Source organism: Phlebotomus papatasi, chromosome 1, assembly GCF_024763615.1.
Source record: "Phlebotomus papatasi isolate M1 chromosome 1, Ppap_2.1, whole genome shotgun sequence".
NCBI lineage: Eukaryota > Metazoa > Arthropoda > Insecta > Diptera > Psychodidae > Phlebotomus > Phlebotomus papatasi.
The window spans coordinates 97,839,297-97,860,825 of NC_077222.1; the positions used below are offsets into that span (position 1 = coordinate 97,839,297).

The 21,529-nt window shown below is 34.6% G+C and overlaps 4 protein-coding genes across 4 annotated transcripts; all 4 read right to left on the minus strand.

Annotated features, from left to right (window-relative positions):
• Window positions 1-786: 786 nt before the first annotated feature.
• Window positions 787-1,648, minus strand: LOC129809965 (uncharacterized). The gene is made up of 2 exons (XM_055860146.1): window positions 1,404-1,648; window positions 787-1,343 (listed from the first exon to the last, which is right to left on the minus strand). Exons 1-2 carry the CDS (start codon window positions 1,525-1,527, stop codon window positions 862-864), a joined length of 606 nt encoding a protein of 201 aa, XP_055716121.1. The 5' UTR covers window positions 1,528-1,648; the 3' UTR covers window positions 787-861.
• Window positions 1,649-6,863: 5,215 nt separating this feature from the next.
• Window positions 6,864-7,799, minus strand: LOC129809964 (uncharacterized). The gene is made up of 2 exons (XM_055860145.1): window positions 7,415-7,799; window positions 6,864-7,352 (listed from the first exon to the last, which is right to left on the minus strand). Exons 1-2 carry the CDS (start codon window positions 7,540-7,542, stop codon window positions 6,872-6,874), a joined length of 609 nt encoding a protein of 202 aa, XP_055716120.1. The 5' UTR covers window positions 7,543-7,799; the 3' UTR covers window positions 6,864-6,871.
• A 2,531-nt stretch (window positions 7,800-10,330) lies between these two features.
• Window positions 10,331-11,485, minus strand: LOC129809967 (uncharacterized). Its single transcript, XM_055860147.1, has 2 exons — window positions 10,937-11,485; window positions 10,331-10,861 (listed from the first exon to the last, which is right to left on the minus strand). The coding sequence occupies exons 1-2, from the start codon at window positions 11,059-11,061 to the stop codon at window positions 10,381-10,383; spliced, it is 606 nt and encodes a 201-aa protein (XP_055716122.1). The 5' UTR covers window positions 11,062-11,485; the 3' UTR covers window positions 10,331-10,380.
• Window positions 11,486-14,631: 3,146 nt separating this feature from the next.
• On the minus strand, window positions 14,632-15,503 carry LOC129809963 (uncharacterized). Its single transcript, XM_055860144.1, has one exon. The coding sequence runs from the start codon at window positions 15,358-15,360 to the stop codon at window positions 14,650-14,652; it is 711 nt and encodes a 236-aa protein (XP_055716119.1). The 5' UTR covers window positions 15,361-15,503; the 3' UTR covers window positions 14,632-14,649.
• Window positions 15,504-21,529: the final 6,026 nt, after the last annotated feature.

Sequence of the window (21,529 nt, forward strand, 5' to 3'; positions counted from 1 at the left end):
AGGAAATTCAGAAAATAAGCCTTCAATACAAAAGGATTCAGCAGCACCCAAACAACCTCGCACTGGATTTAGCAGACTAACCGTCTTACAACCGCCTAAAGAGGGTAAATCTTCGTGATTTGCTCTCAAGATGGGAGTGATGATTCTATGTTTGGACAACCTTAGGAAAGCCGCCGATGGATGCAGACATTAATATTTGGTTAATGTCGTTAATGCCTTCTCACTTTTCTTCCGTGCACGAACATGCCTTTGAATCATTAATTTTAGCGCTTTTAACTCTTTCATCCCTTTTGGGGCCTGCAATATCCAAGAAGAAAAGAATTCTTTTTATATCTTACGATCTTTTAGATCGGAAAATTTCTTTCTTGCTATAAATTTCTTATTTAGGATGTAAACCATTGAAAAAAGTAAAGTCGAGAGAAGTTGGCTTGCTTAAGTACTTATGATTCGGAGAGAGTTATCGTCTTTTTTCAATATCAAAAAAAAAAAAACGAAGAATTTCGGTCCAATGAGGTGCAGCGTGCAGTAGTCTAAATGTTTTTCTTATACATGATTTGTGGACTTGATGAAGAAGACATTTATCCTCGAAGCGTCGTAAAGAATATAATTACGAAAATGAAGAGAGGTCTAGTGGTTAAAAACGTTTAAAAAAAGTATAAATCTCAACCGCGTACCGTTTCATGGTTGAGTGATAGGATATTCCCATCTTTTAATCCCGCAAGTTAAGATTACCGTTAAGACGGCGATAGACGCATCCGTCATAGAAGAAATAATCAAAATCATACATTTTTGTATATGGATTATAATTAGATTTATTGAAATTCACCCACAATGATAATGATCACAAAAGTTAAAAGATGATTAACATGTCTTAAGAAGCTTTTGGAAACCTGCATCGATGCATGCTTGAACGTCTTGGGGCATGTTGTTGCTCACACCAGCCAAATCGGAAATCATATATCCAAGCTCAACTACATATGTATCGAGTCTGTTGCGGAAGTCACTGTAGATGGGATCAAAACTACTCTCGAAATCGTCAGAATTGGTGATTATGTTAAAATCGGCCAATCGATCAACAACACTGATGGAAACTTCATTGTTAACTTCATCCATGTGCTCGAGGAAGTCAAACATGCCATCTTGACGGAAGGCAAGTTCTTCCATTGCTTCGTTACTGCATTGCATTACAATGGCTCCCTGGGCCTCACTGTTGAATGTGGTGGGACAATGTTTCTTGAAACGGGCAGACCAGGAGCCTATTTCATTAATAACCACGTCAAGAACTAGTGAAGCGACGTGCCTAATGTGATCTCCCATGAAGAATCTTGTGGCATTCTTAAATTCTGAAACATTGAAAAATTAAATTAGTTAATTTTTTAAAGGGAATATCAAATTGATCATACCTTCGTACTCATCGTTGAGCTGAATAGTCCTTTCCAGAACATTAAGAAGGAGATTGTCTTCTTGGGCTGTGACCTTGCCAGCTATGGCGAGAATTGCCAATGAAAGTACAATTAGGGTCTTCATGGTGACTCTTTAGGTTCCTCACTCACTTCCACTTTGCGACAGAAAGACGATCGGGAGTACTCTACCAAGTCTTTTAAACGTGTCTCAATTGTAAATACTTGGCTTATCAGAACGGGAATCACCTGAAAATTCTGTATCAATTCCATCAAATGAAGTACACTGCAGGTGTTTCATTTTTCAACTATCGTGAAGAGAAAATAATAAAGTTTATCTTGTTATGGGAAAGATATCATCTCGTGCAAGAACATAATTAATTTTTTTCTCTCTAAAATCTGTTTGATGATTGAACTGAGATTGAAATGGTAGTTTGAAAGTTCACTTGCACTTGATGAGTTTAAGGGAGGATTGGAAATTCATTATACTTTTAAAATTTTCGGACCTGTAATTTCTATACAAATAATAGGACTAATGATTTCATTCTCTGAAAGTACTCTGAAAATAGTCTGAAAGTCTCTATTCAGGAGCTGCTTCCAAGGTGCGGCCACCAGTAAGTTTTAATTTTTTAAGGCATCTTCACACAAAAAAAAATCGCGTCTTTGCTGAATCTTATGAGCTTTCCAGAAAGAACAAAATCATTTAATTTGGGATTGAAAAAGTATATAGGGAAGATTTAAAACAACTTTAGTTAAAAAGAAGCTACGATGTCGTTTTAAAAGAACTTCCAGCTAGAGTATCTCCTAAAGCTTTCTACAACTGGAAAAAATAATCGCACTCAGTTTTTTAGTATTGGATTTTTGGGTAAATTATGAAATAAACTTTTCAAAAAAGCCTTTGAGATCCTAAAAATAATTATTCAATTTTTGATCCATTTTCCTAAATTTTTTTTCAAAAAAAAATCTTGGTGTCTAACGAGTTTTTGAGTTTACGAAACCCATCAGCTTCATCATGATTGGGATTTAAATTATATTTTATTTTACTGATCGAACTCAAAGAGAGAACAGTTGTAGAGGAAAGTGGGTCACCTTTGAAATTGTGATTTTTCACAAATTTTTAAATAAAATTGAATCTTATCGTGATACAATTTAGGTCAGAGGTGTGCAAGAATCGTTGATATCGAATAAATGTCAAAATAAATTTGTTCAGGTAGCGTTTTGATCATTGACCTACACGTTTCATTTGACGTTTGTTCAAATTCAAACGGTTCTTGCACACCTGTGATTTGCACAAACAGATTGAGTAGCTTAATTATATTATGACATGGCTCAGTTCTACTTAAAAGGTGCCCCACTTCCTCCTATACTCCACTTTTTTCAACTTGTTTGTGACACGGCTAGAGGCCAAACGGTAAGAGATATTGACTGTCAGTCTTCGACGACACCCCCCCTCAATAAGCCAATATTATCTTAGACTGTTTTTTTCCCCAACATCCCTCCAAAACCATGATTTCTGGAGGTAGTCAAGGCGAATATTTCGTTCTTGGACAGCTATAGGGGAAACTGGGGCACCACCAAACACGGGGTACCACCAAACACTAATTTTTAGTTCTAAACTACTTGGAGTATATCGACCATTTCTTCAGTGGACTAGCATCCCTATAATGCCTATGAATTTCTATAAGTCTTGTCCTCTAAAGTCGAATATCTGATTAAAAAATCACAGTGTTTGGTGCTACCCCGTGTTTGGTGGTGCCCCAGTTTCCCCTGTATTCGAAAAACATTTCGATATCGAATTTTCGAACGTCAAAGTAAAATCACTTTGGAGGACCTATTCTCAACAGATTTAAACACATTAAAAGATTTTTCTTTATCAAAATTTTCCAGATCTTAAACTGATATTTTCAGCCAATTTCTACCACGAAAAGTCAATTTGGAAGCACTTTAAACAATTTTTTATAGGAAGTTATCACTTTACAAACAATTTGAGCTCATTTGAAATGGATTTATGGAAAATTTAAAACAGAAAGTTTATAGAAAATTTCAAAAAAGAACGTTTCAAAGGAAAATTGAAAGTACTTTTGATCTATTTTTTTAGAAAAAAGATAATTCACTCTTTGACAACTAATGAAAAGTGTACCAGCTATACAAATCACTTAAAAGTCATCAAAATTGGAATTAAAATAGGATAAAGATGCTTTTTTAAATAAAGTCTAAAGCGTGTTTGGTCTAAGAATATCTGAAAGCCTGATTGCAATTTCCCTTAAAAAAAAAAAGCTATTCATATACACGAGAATTTGTGCCCTTGTCTTAATCCGTTAAATCATCAAGATCGGCGCAAAAATGGATAAAGAACAGAATTTCTTCAAAGTGTATTCTTAAGTGTTTGTTTTTCCAAATTGTCTTGCAGGGGAGAGTGTGACAGTTTCACGCAACTAATTTTTTTTTTCAAAATTCATTTGCTAAACGAACAAAAACCATTTTCCAATTACGTTGCGTTAGTTTCTCTTGGGTATAGAATATGTATCCGAAAATATACAGGATACAGGATAATCCCTAAATAATTATTTTTCGCTCTAAAATTCTTCATTTTCGAAGGTAATACTCGCATGAAACTACCCTACCCTACCCTGAAGGGTTTTATTCAATTTGCAATAAGCTGAAATTTTTATAAAATGGACTTAATTGGATTTTTTGGGATTTTCCGAGAACGCCCTTGTTCTCTCCATTCGAAATATTTTTATTTTGGAATTGTTTTAGAATTCCCTTAAAATAGCAGCTTATATAATTATCAATTCTGGTAAGCGTCCGGGAGATGGGGCAGCTAAGAAAAAAATCTTGTTTTTCCCCAGAGCTTTCGCCTCGGGCTCCAAACCTTCCTCAGTGGTCAAGTCTGTTCTTTTCTTGCTTTGTCATAGGGTGTCCCGGTCAAAATCCCGAAAGCCAATATCCCGAAAGCAAAAATCCCGAAAGCCAAAATACCGAAAGCCAAAATCCCGAATTATTAAAATTACAATTTTTATCAAAGGGAAATTTTCTGTGTCTTAAGAAATTATTCTACACATTATCCTTCATATAATTTCATCTCTTTCAGGACTTTAAAATTCGGGATTTTGGCTGTCGGGATTTCGGCCCTTTCGGGATTTTGGCGTTCGGAATTTTGGCTGCCTCTGATCATAGGGTCTCCTTGATTCACAAGGCATAGTATCTGTCAAATCCAAATTAGTCCTATCCAATTTTGAATTTTGATTTTATAAAATTTTACTGATCTACAAGGTGGACTGGAGGTATTATTTACCAGAATATAATTTTTATGACTCCAGCACACCTTTTAGATCAGAAAAATTTCACAAAGTCAAAATTCACATCTCTTAATTTCTTGAAAACTTTGTATGTGTCTATTCTATTCTTTTCCACTCTTTTTCTTCTTTTGAAGATCACACTAAATTAAATTTAGTTCAGTTCAATTTTGAGACCGAAGGAGTGGGATAGATTTAAGCAAATCTTTTGAGAAAGAAAGGGATGCGAATTTAGATTTCGTGAAATTATGCCAAACTAAAAAGTGTGTCGAAGCCATTACTGTCCGAAATAAGTGTTTATACTCACGGCACATCTTATAGATCAGGGAAATATTACAAAATCAAAATTCGCATCTCTTTTTCAAATGTTTTGCATAATATTTATACTTTTCTTTTATATTCAAATTGAATTGAACCAAATCGAATTTGAGTCGAATTTGCATGAGGTCAAGTGGTAGGGCACATGCTGTGTGATGCAAGTAAGCCGTGTTCGAATTCTCTTTATGATGCTCAAAAGAAGAAGAATTAGAAAGAGTGGGATAAACACATACAAAACGTTTGAGAAAGAAAGTGATAATGCGAATTTTATTATTATTATTAAATTTTTAAGGCTTTGTTAATATCGCCTTTGAGATGCGAATTTTGATTTGATGAAATTTTCCTGATTCAAAATCAATTTTTTCTTCTTGATCAAATCTTGATTTAGTTTTTACTAAATTAATTTTCTGTTTTCTCGATCAAAATTAAGTCTAATTTGATTTTTTTTATGAAAGTCAAATTAGATTTAATTACTGCTCAAATATTGTCTATTCTGCTGTAGATTATAATAGTATTTTTTAATGTGATTTTATATGCTAAAAATAATATTAGTTTCCCAAAGATCTTGAAAATAGAGCGGAACTTAAAACGAAATAACTTTTATTTAAAATCTACCTTTTGTTCAACATTTAGACAATCTTTACTTTTCATCGTTTCGTAAACATTTAAATTGCTACAAATAAATAATTAATTTAAATTAATTTAGATTATATTACATTTTAAATAAAGAAAAAAATCAAGCAGGTGTTTCTATCGCAATGCCAATCGTCTTCTAGCTGTTTTCACTATTTTAGCATGATGTTCTTCTTATCATGTGCAATAAAAGTAATTGAAATGCTTTCCCGGGAAAAAATTGCAAATTTCCCGTCATTCAGTAAATTCTTGTGATAATTGAAACACGTGGCTTAGAAATGAACCCAAAAATTATTGCATCCCTTTTGATAATCTTGGGAACAGTTGCTGGACAGAATGATCCCATCACTGAAGTTTTCGATCAAATCTTCTATCTGTATAGACAATTTGAAGGTAATTTGTGGTAAAATTGATTGCAAAAGTAAATGAAAAAGTAGAATTGTGAATTACTGGGGTAGGTTTTCAGGACACGACGCGTCTGACAATGGGTGTCCTTGCGAGTGATCTCAATGGACGTATAATGGACGTTCTGGAGAATGAGATTGCCTCCTGGGAGAGACGTGTCTTTCTCAGATGCCCCAAAGGCTTTAGTACTGAGGCAGTGGGCGAAATTCTCAGATCATGCTCCGAGGCCGCTAGCAGGGAAGTCCTACAGCTTCAGAGTGATGTCTTCAATGCCTTGGATCCCATGCAAGAGACATCAAATGAAGTGTCTATCAGTATCGTTAGGGAGCTAGCAGAATTCAACATAGTTCTAAATTATGATACTTTTGTAGCGCATTTTGATCCCATAGTTGCTGACTACCAAGCTAGATTGGACGCACATGCTTACGATGCTGGACTGAAATTGGCCAATTTCATCTTGATTGGAGATGACTTGCCTGAGAGAACTGAGGAATGCATCGGAATGGGTTTTAAGAAATCTTTAGGATCTTGTTTGTGATTTTGTCTGTGAAGATTTTGGATTAAAGAATTTTTGAAATGTAAAAAATGATGAGTTTTTAAAGGTATAACCATTTTAAAAATATTTATCCGTAGATACAAGACACAGAAGTTAATTGATCAAGTTTGACCTAACTAATCCATTGATCAGGACCAAAAAGAGTCACTAAAATTCGGTTTTATCCAGAGAACAATACCCTTTTCCGAATTAAAAGAACATAAAATGAGAGGTTTAGAATTTATTGATTAAATTCCGCACGATCTATCCATATTCAGAACTCAACAAAGGTTTCTGAATCTACGGGAGATAGCATCTACACAAGCCTGTGTCTGCTGAGGAAGGGTACCTTCGGCAGCAAGAAGAGGTTCCAGGGCTTCCTCCAAAACGGGAACAAAATGGTTCTGCAATCTGTTGTACGCATCATTAAGGATTGTCATGAATTCATCTAGGAAATACATATAATTCCTCAGAAGGTTGAAATCAATCAGCATCCTCATAACAGTGAATTGCAGCTGGACAGATTCTCGCTGCATCTCCTCCAATTCCATATAGACATTGTTCTGGATAGCGTAGATCGTCTCTGCAGCCTCAGAGGCACAATCCCTCAAAGCATCACCGATTTCTTCCGTATTCCTTGGAGTCAAATTACGACAAGATAGTTTCCGGCTGTCCCATCTTTCAATCTCATCACTGACAATCTGCACACATTGATCCAAGATAGGTCGTGAAGTATCCGCCATGTAGAACCGAACATTATCCCTGCATTCACACAATCATTAAAAAAAAAAGTGATCGAGGATCTCAAGGAAACCTTTACTCACTTGGTTCCTTCGTACAACCGATGATAAGATTGGATGTATTCATTAGCTTCCTCAAGAGGATGTTCTTGGGCAATGGCCACAGTTCCAAGGAGAACACTCCCAACAATAATTCCCAAGAAGAAATTCATTCCGGTGCCGTGTCCACTCAAAATAGAAATGGTAAAGTTGCTGAAAATGCATTCCTTTTCGAGCAGAATTTTTTGCGAAATTTCCCAATTTGTCAATCAAAACTGATCAGTGATAAGATTTGAGCTCGTATGTATTACATAAAAGTGCGATAGAATTTTATTCAAAATGGTGAAGCTTGAGAGTGCCAAAAAGAAAATTATGAATTAGTGATACTGCAGTGGCTAAAAAATTCAAACTGATTATTTTTCAAGATTTTTATAGTGGTAAAGCTTATGCTGAGGTAACAGTGCGATGTAGGCCCCTATAATTTTAATTCACAAATCTTTCGCGATTCATATTCACTTTTTCTAAATGTTGGTATTGAAACTGATTCATCAGTTTAAAAATTTGTGAAAGTATCATAGAGGGTGAACAAGGTGATCCATGAGTAGAAAATCGATTGAACGGCGTCGATCAGCCTCCATGATTGCACTGAGAGAAATCCGAAAAAGTTAAAATAACATTCCGGAAATGTTTATTTTACCCTGCAGTATTGATCCGAAATTGGTGTAAATATTACCCTTTTTAGGTGTATTAGGGGTTAAAGTTACCCGTTTTCATGTTAATTTTACCCTTAAAAAGGTGCAAAATTAACATTAAAAAATGTTGATACAGTAAACTCTCACTCAATCGGCTTTTTTTCAATCGGGTGAAAAATTTTGTTGACAATTTTCACGTTTAATTATGAAGCTAATTCGCTTAAATTCGCTGTAGTTCTTCATATTTTATCGTGATTATTTATAATTGAGCGCTTTTTGTGGAATTTACAAAGGCTTTGGTGCCTAAATCTATCGATAAACTGGATGACATTTCGCCCCATATTCCCGATTGAGAGAGAGTCTACTGTATATTTTTACACTAAAAAAGTGTTAAGGTTATGAGGAAAAAAAGTTAATCGCACCCCCGTTTTCTTTTCAGTGTGGCTAATCGCGCCGATCAGTTTGCATGATCGACTGATAGCGCTGATCAATTTCTATGCACGGCTTATTGCGTTGATCAATCTCCATAATTGTCTGATCACACCGATCAATCTTCATGTTCATCTGATCGCAGTGATCAGTCTCCACGATTGGTAAATCGCGCCGATCAGTTCAAAATCAATTGACCAGCGCAAACTAGTCTCCATGTTAGACTGATCGACGCCGAATAGTCTCCATGATCGGGTAATCGATACCAAGCAGTCTCCATGATCGACAAATCGGCGTCGATCAGTCTACACGATTGGTTAATCGCGTCGATCAGTTTTCATGATTGACTGATAGCGCTGATCAATCTGTTTTGCATGATCGAAATGATCGTGCCGGCCAGTTTGCATGATGATTAATCGCGCCGGCCAGTTTGCATGATCAACTAATCGTGCCGATCAGTCTTCATGATCGGTTGAACAGTGCAGATCAGTCTCCATGATCGACTGATCAACACCCAAAAACGAACCGTGAGTGGCAGAACTGTTTACCCTCTGAAGTATCATGTTTTGATACTTTAATTTTAATTTAATAACAGTTCAAATGTATCACCAAATGCGGTCCCGGTCAAAATCCCGAACCGCTTGCTGGAAGCAAAGGGAAATTTTCTGTGCCTTGGGAAATGATTCTATACATTATCCTCCATATAATTTCATACCTTTCAGGGTTTTTGAACATTTGGGATTTTGGCTCTTTCGGGATTTTGGCTGCCTCCGCACCAAATGATACTTTCAAATGGGACTAATGGAATCGTTTCTATTCTGTTTCTACCAACCATGCCTTTTGGAGGTGTGCAATATTCTGAATAAGTTCTTCTCTTATAGAAGGCATCTGAAAAGCAAATCCAGCTGCAAAAATTCTGAATCTCTGATCTTCTAAGACACCCAGAGACACCCTTAATTTGCCCAATTTCCTCTTGTGATTATTCTAAGAGACGTGACAAGAATCTTCTCAACGAAAAAGCGGGCTATAAGCAATGAAATAAATGGCCTGATATTCGATGTAGGATAATCCTGAAACCAGACGATAGATACAGAAAAGAGATCCTAAATCTCAACAAAACACAGTTAAGAACATTAGTTGACCTGCTTACGGGGCACTGTTCTCTAGAATCCCATTTAAAAAGAATAGGCATTAACACAGACGATATTAGGGCCTTGACAGACTTAAGGTTTAGCCGAGAGACGGCTTAGTGGAATTATATTCGAAATAATGGTTAAACTACATTTCTATTATTTTCCACTAAGCCGCCTCTTGGCTTAAGTCCTAAGTGTGTCAAGGGCATTTGATTGTATCAGTCGATATTATCTAGAAGACGAAGTGGATAATATTAACATCCTGTGCTACTGCCCGGAATTCTGTTCTTAAAGTACCTTTGATACCTTCGAGAATTGGGCTAAACTGCTAGTCTGAAACCCACTTTATGCCCTAGACACAGTTACGACTTAAGCTGAGAGACGACTTAACGTAATTATAATCAAAATTTATTATCAGATTACATTTCCATCAATTTGTGACTAATCTGTCTCTCGCCTTAAGCCGATAAACAGTTTATTTAGTGGGAAACTGATGGGAATTTAGTCAAATCATTATTTCGATATAATTACGTTAAGCCGTCTCTCGGCTTAAGTTGTAAATGTATTAGGGCAATAAGCTCGTTATGTTTCAAATTACAGATTGTTATAAATCTCTACTTCTGATCAACAAGCGAAAAAATCAGTATCTATATATCTTCCTTAAGATTTCTTGAGACGATCCCATATTAAAAAAAAACACAGATTGAGGAATTTAGAATTTATTACTTAAATTCCATGAAACCTCCATGTTCAGAACTCAACAAAGGTTTCTGAACCTACGGGAGATAGCATCTACACAAGTCTGGGTCTGCTGAGCAAGGGTACTTTCAGCAGCAAAAAGAGGTTCTAGAGCTTCCTCCAAAACGGGAACAAAATGGTTCTCCAATCTGTTGTACGCCTCATTAACGACTGTCATGAAATCCTCCACGAAGTCCATATAGTTCCGCAGGATGTCGAATTCACTCAGCCTCCTCATGACACTGAGTTGCAGCTGGAGAGATTCTTGCTGCATCTCCTCCAATTCCATATAGACATTCTCCTGGACATCGTAGATTACCTGTGCAGCTTCCATGGCACAATCCTTCAGAGCATTACCGATTTCTTCCGTGTTCCTGGGAGTCAAATTGCGACAAGAGAGTTTCCGGCTGTCCCATCTTTCGATCTCGTCACTTACAATCTGCACACATTCTTCCAGGATGGGCCTTGCAGTGTCCGCCATGTAGAATCGAGCACTGTCCCTGGGGTTAAAAAATTAGCCAAAGACAAGTTGATCTAGGAAGTAAAGTTATTCTCTTGAGGGATTCCCTACTCACTGCGTGCCTTCGTACATCCGATGGTAAGAGTTAATGACGTAGTAAGCATCCTGAAGAGGATTCTGGGCAATGGCCACAGATCCAAGGAGAACACTCCCAATAATAATTCCCAAGAAGTAATTCATTCCAGTGCCGTGTCCAGTGTCCACTCAAACTAAAAGTGACGAAGTTGATGGAAATGTTGGGTACCTTTCGTGGAGGGCTTTTCGCAAAATTACTTAATTATTTTCAGTAATCAAAACAAATCAGTGATAAGATCCTATTTCTTATCTATTGAATTGAAGTGAGGCAGAACCTTATTGAAAATGATCATACTTTGGCCTTAGCGAATCTATTTCAAAATTACAAATTGATTCCTTTTATTATTTGTCAACTTTTCCAACTTCCCTTATCTTCTTTGATTTTTGAATCTAAATTTTAATTTCAAGTTGCATTATGTCCTTATAAAATAGCCAAGTGAAATTTTAAAGATAAAAAATATAAGAGTATGAGAGGAATAGTAATACCTGTTCCTTCAAAGGTTTGCGAGTTTTCTTTATCAATTCCATTAGGCAATTTTTAAAGACAAATTACAATCTCAGCTTCATCTGAACCAGAGTGGCAGCGTTTGATTGGGTGGCTTTATCAATTTCACGGTTTTTGTGATTAAAGGGAAATGTCAAGGTATCCTGTTAATTTAATTAAAATTCGCATCAAGATTCACAGTTATTTCCTTTAAACTTGATTATTGGAAAGAAGTCGACATCAAAAAGCATTGAGAAAAATATTTTGCTAAGACGGGAATAAGGAGATATACGTGGATCAAAATGACTAATAAATAGAATATTTTCTCATTCTTTTTTTTTATTACTATTGATTATTCAAAATTATTTAATTAAAGCTCTTAAGCACATAAATTAAATAATTTTTTTTTAGTATTTAGCCTTTGAGACTTGTTTTTTGGAGATTTTTTTACTCACTTTTCAGTGAATCAAATTGGCTGAGATTCTTTACAATCTCAGATTTTTTTCAGAGCATTCATCTGAAATCCAAAAACGAAATATTTCGTTTTTGCAAATGACTTAAATTAGTTCTTGAACGAAGGGCTAAACGTAAAAACGTGGTGTAAAAATTCAAATTTTATTTTTTTACAAATCTTTCATTCAAGGTCTAAATTAATTTATTAGCTAACGGGAAATATTTCGTTTTCGAATTACAGATGAACCTTTCGAGAAATCTTGTCCATCGAAAAGTATTTTTTATTTTCAAAAAGGTCTCCGAAAATGAAGTCCCAGAGGCTGAATTTTAAACATTTTTAAATGAAAACTTTTAAATGTTGGTGGGATAAAAATAACCGAGGTCTTGAATAGCGGGCACAGTAGCACGACTGGTGTTGGTGGCCGAATAAGGATTCTTTTGTTAAGGGTGCGCTTGTATTCCCAAGCTTAAGTTCAACTCATCGTCTGCAAGTGCGTTATGCCAAAGAAAGACATGAGTCCCACTCAGAGGGCTAACCCTAGGGACAAGGCACATTGTGTACCCAATCAGTCCTTAGGAATTCAAAATAACGGCAGGGTCTTTAGCCGCGGAACCGATTCGTCTTACATGTTCTACTTTTATACATGCTTAAGAGCTTGAATTTAACACTTTTTATACTGAAAATAATAAGAGAAAAATATACTGTGTTTAGTCTTTTTCGTCTACGTATAACCCCTTAAGCGATACAAAGAATAAAAAAAAATTAAAATTCGAAAGGATTCGGAGTTTAAAATTCGAATTGAGGCGTATTTGCTTGAGGACAGTAGTCTCACGGTGGCGCTTATATAACTTCATGGTTGTAAGCTCTGAAGTCGTTCCTCCTCACATACGGGACCAAAAATTCCTGAGCCGCGAAAATCTGTTTGCCACGTTTCAAACGAATACGTAGGGACTGGCAGGATCATAGCCTTATAACACTAAAAAGCTTTGTCTTTATAGATTCTAGATTCTAGATTCTTTCTAGATTGAAACATTGATAAACCGAAATAGGTCCTGTTGGATTTCTTTTTTTGATTAAAACTTTTTAACACTAAAGAAAAAAAACAATTCTCTTATGCCCTAGACACACTTACGACTTAAGCCGAGAGACGACTTAACAAAATTATCATCAAAATTATGATTAGATGACATTTTGTCACTGTAATCTAGTTTTCGGTTTGAGCTGAGAGACGGCTTAGTCAGAAACTAATGGAAGTGTAATCTTATCACTATTTTGATTATAATTACGTTAAGTCGTCTCACGGCTTAAGTCGTAAGTGTGTCCAGTACATTACGGTTCCTGACATTTACTGTGAAATAGTGAAGTAAATAAAGTGTTGTTGAGTTTAACTCCTTGACAATTGTTTTTCCTCCCTGCCGACGTAATCTCCGGCCAAATCCGCAACATTAATATTTTTGTCAAGGGCGTCTAAAGGCGTCCCGTGCTGTAATAGGTAAGAGGATTTGACCGTTAAGACGTGAGTCTCTGAGCTGGCTCAGGGCTCAACCGTCATAATTGTATGAGTCCGATTCCCGTTCGGTACAATTGACTCAAAGGACTGAAAGAACATTGCAAATACCGTTGTAACATTCCTAATAACAGTTTTTCAAGATCAAAGCCTAAAAAAGCTCCATAGAGAGCGTATTTATCAACCGAATGGTAATATGTTTAAGATCGTTGGAAAAGTCTTTAAATTTCCGATAAAACTAGACCGTTGTCGAATGGGTCGGAATCGGCTCTGAACCGATAAGTAATTTTTGTCTGAAAATCAATACCTTTACTTTATTTTAATTTTAATTAATTTTTATTTATTTTAATTTAAGCTATTCTAGGCGATTTTTGAATGACATATCAATCGCGATTAAAATCGTTTGTGAACCCGTAAACGGTAAATAATGTAAAAGTACTTTTAAGGTATCGTATTTAAGTCACGAATTCAAGCATTTTGCAAGGCATTGGACACTTTGCCACTCCTTGTACTCCTTTGTAATTAAAAAAAGTTGTCGAACAAGTATGAAATCAAAAGAATTGTGTTTCAAGCCTTGCACAAAGTTCCACAAAGCTCTTTGCCATTTCGTCATTTTTTACAGATTTTCAATTTATAGATCACCATAAAATTTGTCCAAATTATTCAAGAATAATGCAATTAAATTTTGCATAAAAATTTTCGATTTATTATCTGGACATAATCAGTTGTAACCGGTTTAGGATTGTTGGATATTCCAAGAGTTCCAAGACCTTTCCGAAAAAACCAAACTTGGTCCAATCAATTGAGTGATAAGCTCTCTAGACAAGGATTATCCACTGATATTGAAAAAATGTCAATGTCATTGAACACTGAGAAAAAAACGGGGGTGCGATTAACTTTTTTTCCTCATAACCTTAACACTTTTTAGGTGTATAAATATATCAACATTTTTTAATGTTAATTTTGTACCTTTTTTAAGGGTAAAATTAACATAAAAACGGGTATTTTTAACCCCTAATACACCTAAAAAGGGTAATATTTATACCGATTTCAGATATATACTGCAGAGTAAAATAAACATTTCCGGAATGTTATTTTAACTTTTTCGGTTTTCTCTCAGTGAAGGACGAAAACACGACCTAGACAACCTCCGACAGGAATTCAATATTAAATGTACAAATAAAACATGATAATAAATCTTTTAAAACGAATTTATTAAACTGAGTCGCTTATAAAAATTGATCGTTTCTAGCATGAATGAACGTTGGGGAAGCGCTTGTGCATCGTGGTATCGATACAGGCCTCGAGATCCCGTGGCATAGTATCCCGAGCGTTGATGAGAGCTGTGAGGTGAACATCGAGGCTCGGAACGATCTCATATTCCAATTCATTGTACTGATCTAGGACGAATGTCTCACAGAGCTGCTCAAAGTTTTCGTATTCCAGCACAATGTTAATGTCGCCCAGTTGAGTAACGGGCATTATGGCGAGCTGATTGGATAGCACTGAAATGGCCTCGAGGTCATCGAAGATGCCACTGTGGAGATCATTGAGCTGATTAAATTTTTGTTCAGCACACTGACGGACAATCTCTCCGATGGCTTCGGAACTGCGTAGAGATGCACAGCGTTTGGTCACTTGTTCCCAGCTTCTGAATTCCTCTTCCATCACATCCATCAAATTCTGGGTGACAATCTCTGTGTATTCAGTCATCCTTGTGCGAACATTGTCCGTGGTGCCTTCGAACATCAAGTAGAAGGTTTGAGTGTAGTCATGGCACTCGGATAAGGGATTCGTTTCCTGTCCATTTATGCTCACCAGAGCCAGGACAAACAAAACTAAAGCGACTTTCAGCATTATTGGGATGATCAACGATTCACGGACAACTGGAACTGAATGGTTCCCTGACACTGAATATGTTCCCTTATTTTGCCATAACTTCGGAAGTTCTGATACCATCTTCCTCTGATTGTTGTATGTACTTTTAATAATTAGTTACACCTTTTATCAGTAAGACTGAGGCATAGCAACTTCGAATTTCTCAATGAAACTTCACACATACACCCTTTAGCCTCTTTACAGATAATTTGTAATGTTACTCAATGATGGTTAAGTGAAAAGGGTGAAGAGTATTTCACAGAATGCTTGAACAGAGTTCAATGCGAAGAAGCTTGTTCAAATTTCCTGGTCAAATCCAAATAATATTTAGCGACAAATGTAAGGAAGAATTTAATTAATTTAACTATAGTTTAGTGGTTTTAAGCATTTAATAAGTAAGTGAAATTCTTTGTGAACAGTTTTCTGATCCGTCTAACTTTATAATAATTTATTAGGAGATTTCTTGAAGTTGTAAAAAAGAATTTTCTCTGACTGTTGTTGAAGAAGTGTTCCATTTCACGAAACCGGAAACTCAATTGGTGTAGGGGAAAGTGCCTATGCTTGATACCTTTGGAAGCTTCGTAATGACTAAATTTTCTATGTTTCACAATATATATGTGACTCATCGCAACCATATTTTAAAAACTATGGGAAAGTGGCCGATTTTTAAAATATATTGCACAGTCACATTTATTGAGAAACATAGGAAAAATTTAGTCATTACGAAGCTTCCAATGGTATCAAACATGGGCACTTTCCCCTAATTGAACATTTTGAACTTCAGAAAATCTTATTCTAATATTTGCTGTAAGAAATATTTAATTACAATCCCTTTGACCTGACTATAAAAAAAATTATTAAGTCAAAGCCCCAGCTACTGAAACTATAACGAATCCTTAACCATGGAATCACCGAAAGACTTTAGAACCCTATAAGAATTAATACAGAAAGCAGGTATTAATAAATTATACAAAATTTAGAGCACTAGGTAACTCTCACAAACGATTATAAAGGAAAATGATACAGAAACTTATAAGACTCACTTTCAATTATGATTAAGGGATAATTTACAAAATACTTAATTGATTGCTTTATTACTATTTTTTGAGAAGATAATAACTAGTGGTTTTATCACAAACATTCGTTAGATTAATTAAATAAATACGATACCTAAAGTATTCACATGGAGCATATGCTTCATATCGCTAGAAGAGTACTCATGTGGGCGATATTGCAGTGAATTCACAAAATTTCTTTTATGAATCTTTCTCCCTCGCTTATGAAGATAAAAATAGCTCCAAGTCTTGAAACTTTATTTAAATCAACTTTTAAAGGGCGATTATATTGCTCGAACTCCACAGAGAGAGAGCAGTATATTTAAATCCCTCAATTTTCTCACCGCCTTCCCACCCCTAAATTTTCACCTTCCATCCTCCTGAGACCACTTTTCTCAACAAATATTTGAGTTTCAGTCTGTTCGTCTCTCCGTTTTTTTTTTTTTCAAACTGTCCGTCGGTTCAAGTTCGTCGGTTTTTCAAGAACAAAAAGGCTCTAGAGAGCGTATTTCTTAATGGAATGGTATCATATTTGGGCTCGTTGGAAAGGTCTTGGAATATCTAACAAGTATAAATCAGTTTCAATCGGTTCTGAACCGGTTCAAAAACGATAACTAATTTTTATTTGAAATCCAATTATATTGCTCCTAAGGCATTTTGGGCAATGTTTTGAGTGATTTATGAATCAGTTGACATTCGGTAAACGGTAAATGATACGAAAGTACTTTTTGGGTATAACATCTTAATCACAAAGCACTTCACAAGGCCTAAAAAAAAGGTTATTTAAAAAAGATTCTGAAACTCGAGATTCTTACAGCTTTAATTTTAAACTTTATAAATTGTTTTCTAACTTGGCAAAAATATAAAATTGACTCAAACTATTATGTTTTATACATTTTATGTCCTCTGAATATTTTGAAAATTTGTTTTACAATTTTGTTTAGTCTTTCGCACAATGTGTAGTGTAAAGACATCAGTAAAAAATATTTTAGATTGCACCCAAGGCATTTTTTTTTCTGAAATGTTAGTAGAAATTAAAATTAACAACAATACAAGCAAATAATTCAATCTGTCTGCATGTATAATTTAATTGTTTATTGAATAAAGCATTATTTACTTGTAACACAATTTTGATCGTATTCCTTGATTGACTAAAGACCAAAGCTGCAAATGATGTTAAGCTTAATGAAAATTTACATATAATTTTATTTAATGTTCACTCGCACTCTCATTCAAACTTTCATTGTCAATGCCTTGAAATCTTTAAGGAATACAGTGCGACCTCGATAGAGTCAACTAATTATTTCTAGGCCTGTTGACTCTATTGGAGTCAGAAATAAATTCAATAAATTATGAAATTTTGATAGAAAGGGGTAATATTTTATGTTTGTACTCTATCTAGATCATTGATAAATTCAAAACGATAGTCGAATATTATTTAATTAACCCGTATGTTTGGGCAAAAGTTGGAGATTAAGGAATAATTTTACGGAATGCTATTATTATTAGTAAAAATCTTAAGTATAAAATACTCTCCATGTGGTTAAAATTAAGGTCCACCCACTATGTTAAGATAACGAAATGGTGTCTTAAAGATTTCTTTTCTCACTTTTTTTAGAAAAGTTCCGGTAGATATTTAATTATTGGAAATTAACTAGAAATATTAAAGTAAATTTACACGTTTTCTTTAGCAAGGTGATTTTTATTATCGTTTATAATGTACATTTTTAAAACAAGTAAGTTCTTTAAACAGTTTGAATAAATTTAGGAAAAAAATTCTTCACTATGTTATACTCTAAAATTCTAGCATCCTATACGTTTTTCTTTTTGTAATTCGAGTTCATATTTTTTCTGGTTGTGCCATAGTATTAATTCACTTCCAAATTAATGATTGCTCAAAAATCTTAAAACAAAGAGGAAAAGTCAAAAGAACTTTCAATCGGTCAAAACGCTTAAAATCACAAGAAGAAAATTATTTTGTTCAAAAATTATTGCACGGTTAATATACGAATTTTATGATAATATTACCGTGTATCAATGTATAACATTGATACACAAAAAAAACTAGTTTTAATTTCGAGAAGATCATAATAAAATCATTGTTAATTCAATAATAAAAGGAAAGTTCTATCTATCGGAGGCAATTTGGGTCTAAGTTGAGTCTATCGGAGTCCGAAGACGACAACGGAATATTTTCATTTACTGAGCAATATCCTTATCAATAAAGTATATAAAAATTTATGTACAAGTCAATGACTTTGCATCAGTATTACTAATTATCGTAATTATCAAAATACTGTCGTTAACCGATAAATAAATGTAGAAGATATTAGGGACAAATTCTATTTACCTGATATGAAAATTGAATGTACATTGGGTGGTATATAAATTCATTTTTATTAAAAGAAGTCCTCGTCTTTCGAGGCTATTTCAGTCGTCAGAGCCTTGCTAATTTTTATCGCAAGTCACAAAATTAGTTTTTGAAACAAAACACGATAAAAGTGATGAAATTGTATGATTGAATCTCATTTTGCGAAAAAGGGGTGGCAGAGTGTATTAGTTTTTGCTGAATGCTTGAACTACAGTAGACTCTCGCTAATGCGATTCTTTTGAGATCGGGCTACTTTTTAATTCTAGAACTAGAAATACTTGAAATAGAATGTTTATACTTTGGAATTATATTCCTACAGATGAAGATGAGATTTTGAAAAGAAAAAAAATTATCTATTATGGGGGCGCGGGGAGCCCGGGGGAGCCTCTCTCAAACATGCGTCTTAACGGTCGCTGAATTTAAATCCTGTACATTAATTCATTACAAACTCTATTGATTTAGGTAGAGTAACTATCCAAGAAAACAAATTGGCAACTAAAATAAAGATCAGAAAAGAGGAAAAAGGCCAATTTTAAATAATTGGACGGGATGACGAATTTTCCGTACGCCATTTTGAGCAAAAATGTTGCATGACCTTCCGCTAAGCAAGAAAACAATAACAAAATGTATTCCCATCTCTGTCGGACTATTTTTCCCAAGTAATTGAAGGACTAGAGTAATTAAAAATTCATTCCCGACAGCAATTCGATTATTATAAATTGTCCAGAAATAAATTATCTAAAATCACTCAATTTGCGTATGATATATAATACCATGGTAAGGAATGGGTTAAAGTGTCTTGGAATAGATCGCGAATATCTTTCTGAAGTGACGGAAGATCAACAGGCGTGGGCTACTAACCTGAGTGTCATAGGCCCGCAATCCCGATAGCGATAAGAGATTGAAAATAAACGAACGAATGAACTTCTTTCTTTTGGAGTCTGACGGGAAAATTTATGCTTTCAATTCTTCCGGTGTTTGTCAGAAGGATATTCCTCTTTCAAATTAAAAGAATCTGGTTTTTCTCCAAAGCTTTCAACCCTTGGTATGGATCTTCTTCAGTGGGTCAATTTAGAAACTTTTGGATACTAGTTCAATCTTATTAAACGTAAGTTTAGAAAATTTGAATCGTGGAAGAAAAAAAAATCGCAAAAATATAAAAAAAGAATATTGGAAGGATAGTACCAAGATTTATCGCTACCTTATATTCGCTATAGTTTTTTTTTTGTAGAATCTTGTAAAAATATTTTCAAAATTATTCTTTTTTCGACAAAAAATCCTGATTTTTCGATCGGGAATGGTTTCTAATGTGAATTTTTAGATCATTCTCTACAGAAAACACACCAATGCATAATTTTTGGTATTATGTATCATGAGAATCACTATTATAATTTATACAAAATTCATAAATAATTTGATAGCAAAAAATCCACATAGGCATTTTGGAAAAAAAAGAAATCCTATAAAAGGAAACCTTTGTTGTTTTTTACTCCATTGGTTGAGAAACTAATAAATACCAGATTTTGACAAAAATTTTACAAGAATCTTGTATAACAATCTTGGTGAATTTGGGTCTAATAAGAGCAAAATTCAATAAAAATCCATGAAGACAGGGAGAGGTAAACATCTTGTTACTTTTTCACATAAAACAATATTTTACAAGATTGTACTAAATCATTTACAATTTTTTCTCAGTATACAATTGATTTTTTAGTCTTATAATTTTTTTTTCTCAGTATACAATTGATTTTAAGGTTTAAAAGATAATATATTTTCAAGTGAAGAAGTTTTGAAATAATTTTCTGTAAACTTTAAGCCAATAATTCTTTTCAAGAGTGGAAGAAACGTACAGGAAATCCATTACTACTATCCTTAATATATTATTAACATACTGCCATATTACAGATTACACTTAGAATCATATTGCACTTAAGATTCCCTACTAAAGTCAAGGAAATACTTTGCAGTGTATCTTGATGTTCAAGAAATAAACTAAAGCTTAAGAGAAATTTTAAAATTTTTGGAAGGATACGGGCTTAAAACGGTTTCATCTCTAAAAAACGTTTTAAAATCGTCTTCAAAATAAGGCGGTTAACTGTTGTTGGAGTCACTAGGGGAAAGTACTCTCCCATCGAACGTTTATGCCTTCGAATAATGTGAATTTTCTTCTGTTGTTCCTAAGAGACTTAGACATTTCTATTAAATATTATTTAGCTTATCATCAATTATAGATAATTACAAGATAGTTATGTGTAAATTTCTTAGGAAAATAAAAGAAAATTCACATTATTTGAAGGCATGAACGTTCGATGGGAGAGTACTTTCCCCTACTGGGGACCGCGCCAGACGGTATTTTCAAGGTATCCAAAAATCAATGGATTATATTGCCCTCACTCTCTGTAGAGTTCGAGCAATAAAATTAACATTTACGCAAGAGAAAGTTAATTACATAGATCGTAAAATGCCCAACCTGTGTCCCACTATCAGTGATCCTTCCAATTGGATAATGTTCTTCGATTAGATAGTAAATTTCTGCAGAACTGTGAAAATGCTTAAAAGGTCCTAAAAGTTGCAAATAACTGTGATTGCGTAAAGTGCAACGGACAAAATAATGGCAAAATCAATTGTTTTTATTGTGATAATTGTGACCATCTTCGCGGTTGATATTGATGGTCAAGCGCCACCGAATCCTCTGTTCCACAGTCAGGATGCAATAAACTACTACCACGAACTTTACGACGAGATGAAGATGACAATTCAGGGATATATGGCGGGGTACATAAGGGATATCACGGATGAAGTTCTTGAAATACTCACCTCAACG

What these genes read in the sequence shown, in the direction of transcription:
- LOC129809965 (XM_055860146.1), bottom strand. Translation starts at nt 1,527, where the DNA reads ATGAAGACCCTAATTGTACTTTCATTGGCAATTCTCGCCATAGCTGGC. An exon ending in GCTCAACGATGAGTACGAAG is followed by an intron (nt 1,344 to 1,403) that starts GTATGATCAATT and finishes TCAATGTTTCAG; the next exon opens with AATTTAAGAATGCCACAAGA.
- LOC129809964 (XM_055860145.1), bottom strand. Translation starts at nt 7,542, where the DNA reads ATGAATTTCTTCTTGGGAATTATTGTTGGGAGTGTTCTCCTTGGAACT. An exon ending in CGGTTGTACGAAGGAACCAA is followed by an intron (nt 7,353 to 7,414) that starts GTGAGTAAAGGT and finishes GTGTGAATGCAG; the next exon opens with GGATAATGTTCGGTTCTACA.
- LOC129809967 (XM_055860147.1), bottom strand. Translation starts at nt 11,061, where the DNA reads ATGAATTACTTCTTGGGAATTATTATTGGGAGTGTTCTCCTTGGATCT. An exon ending in CGGATGTACGAAGGCACGCA is followed by an intron (nt 10,862 to 10,936) that starts GTGAGTAGGGAA and finishes TTTTAACCCCAG; the next exon opens with GGACAGTGCTCGATTCTACA.
- LOC129809963 (XM_055860144.1), bottom strand. Translation starts at nt 15,360, where the DNA reads ATGGTATCAGAACTTCCGAAGTTATGGCAAAATAAGGGAACATATTCA.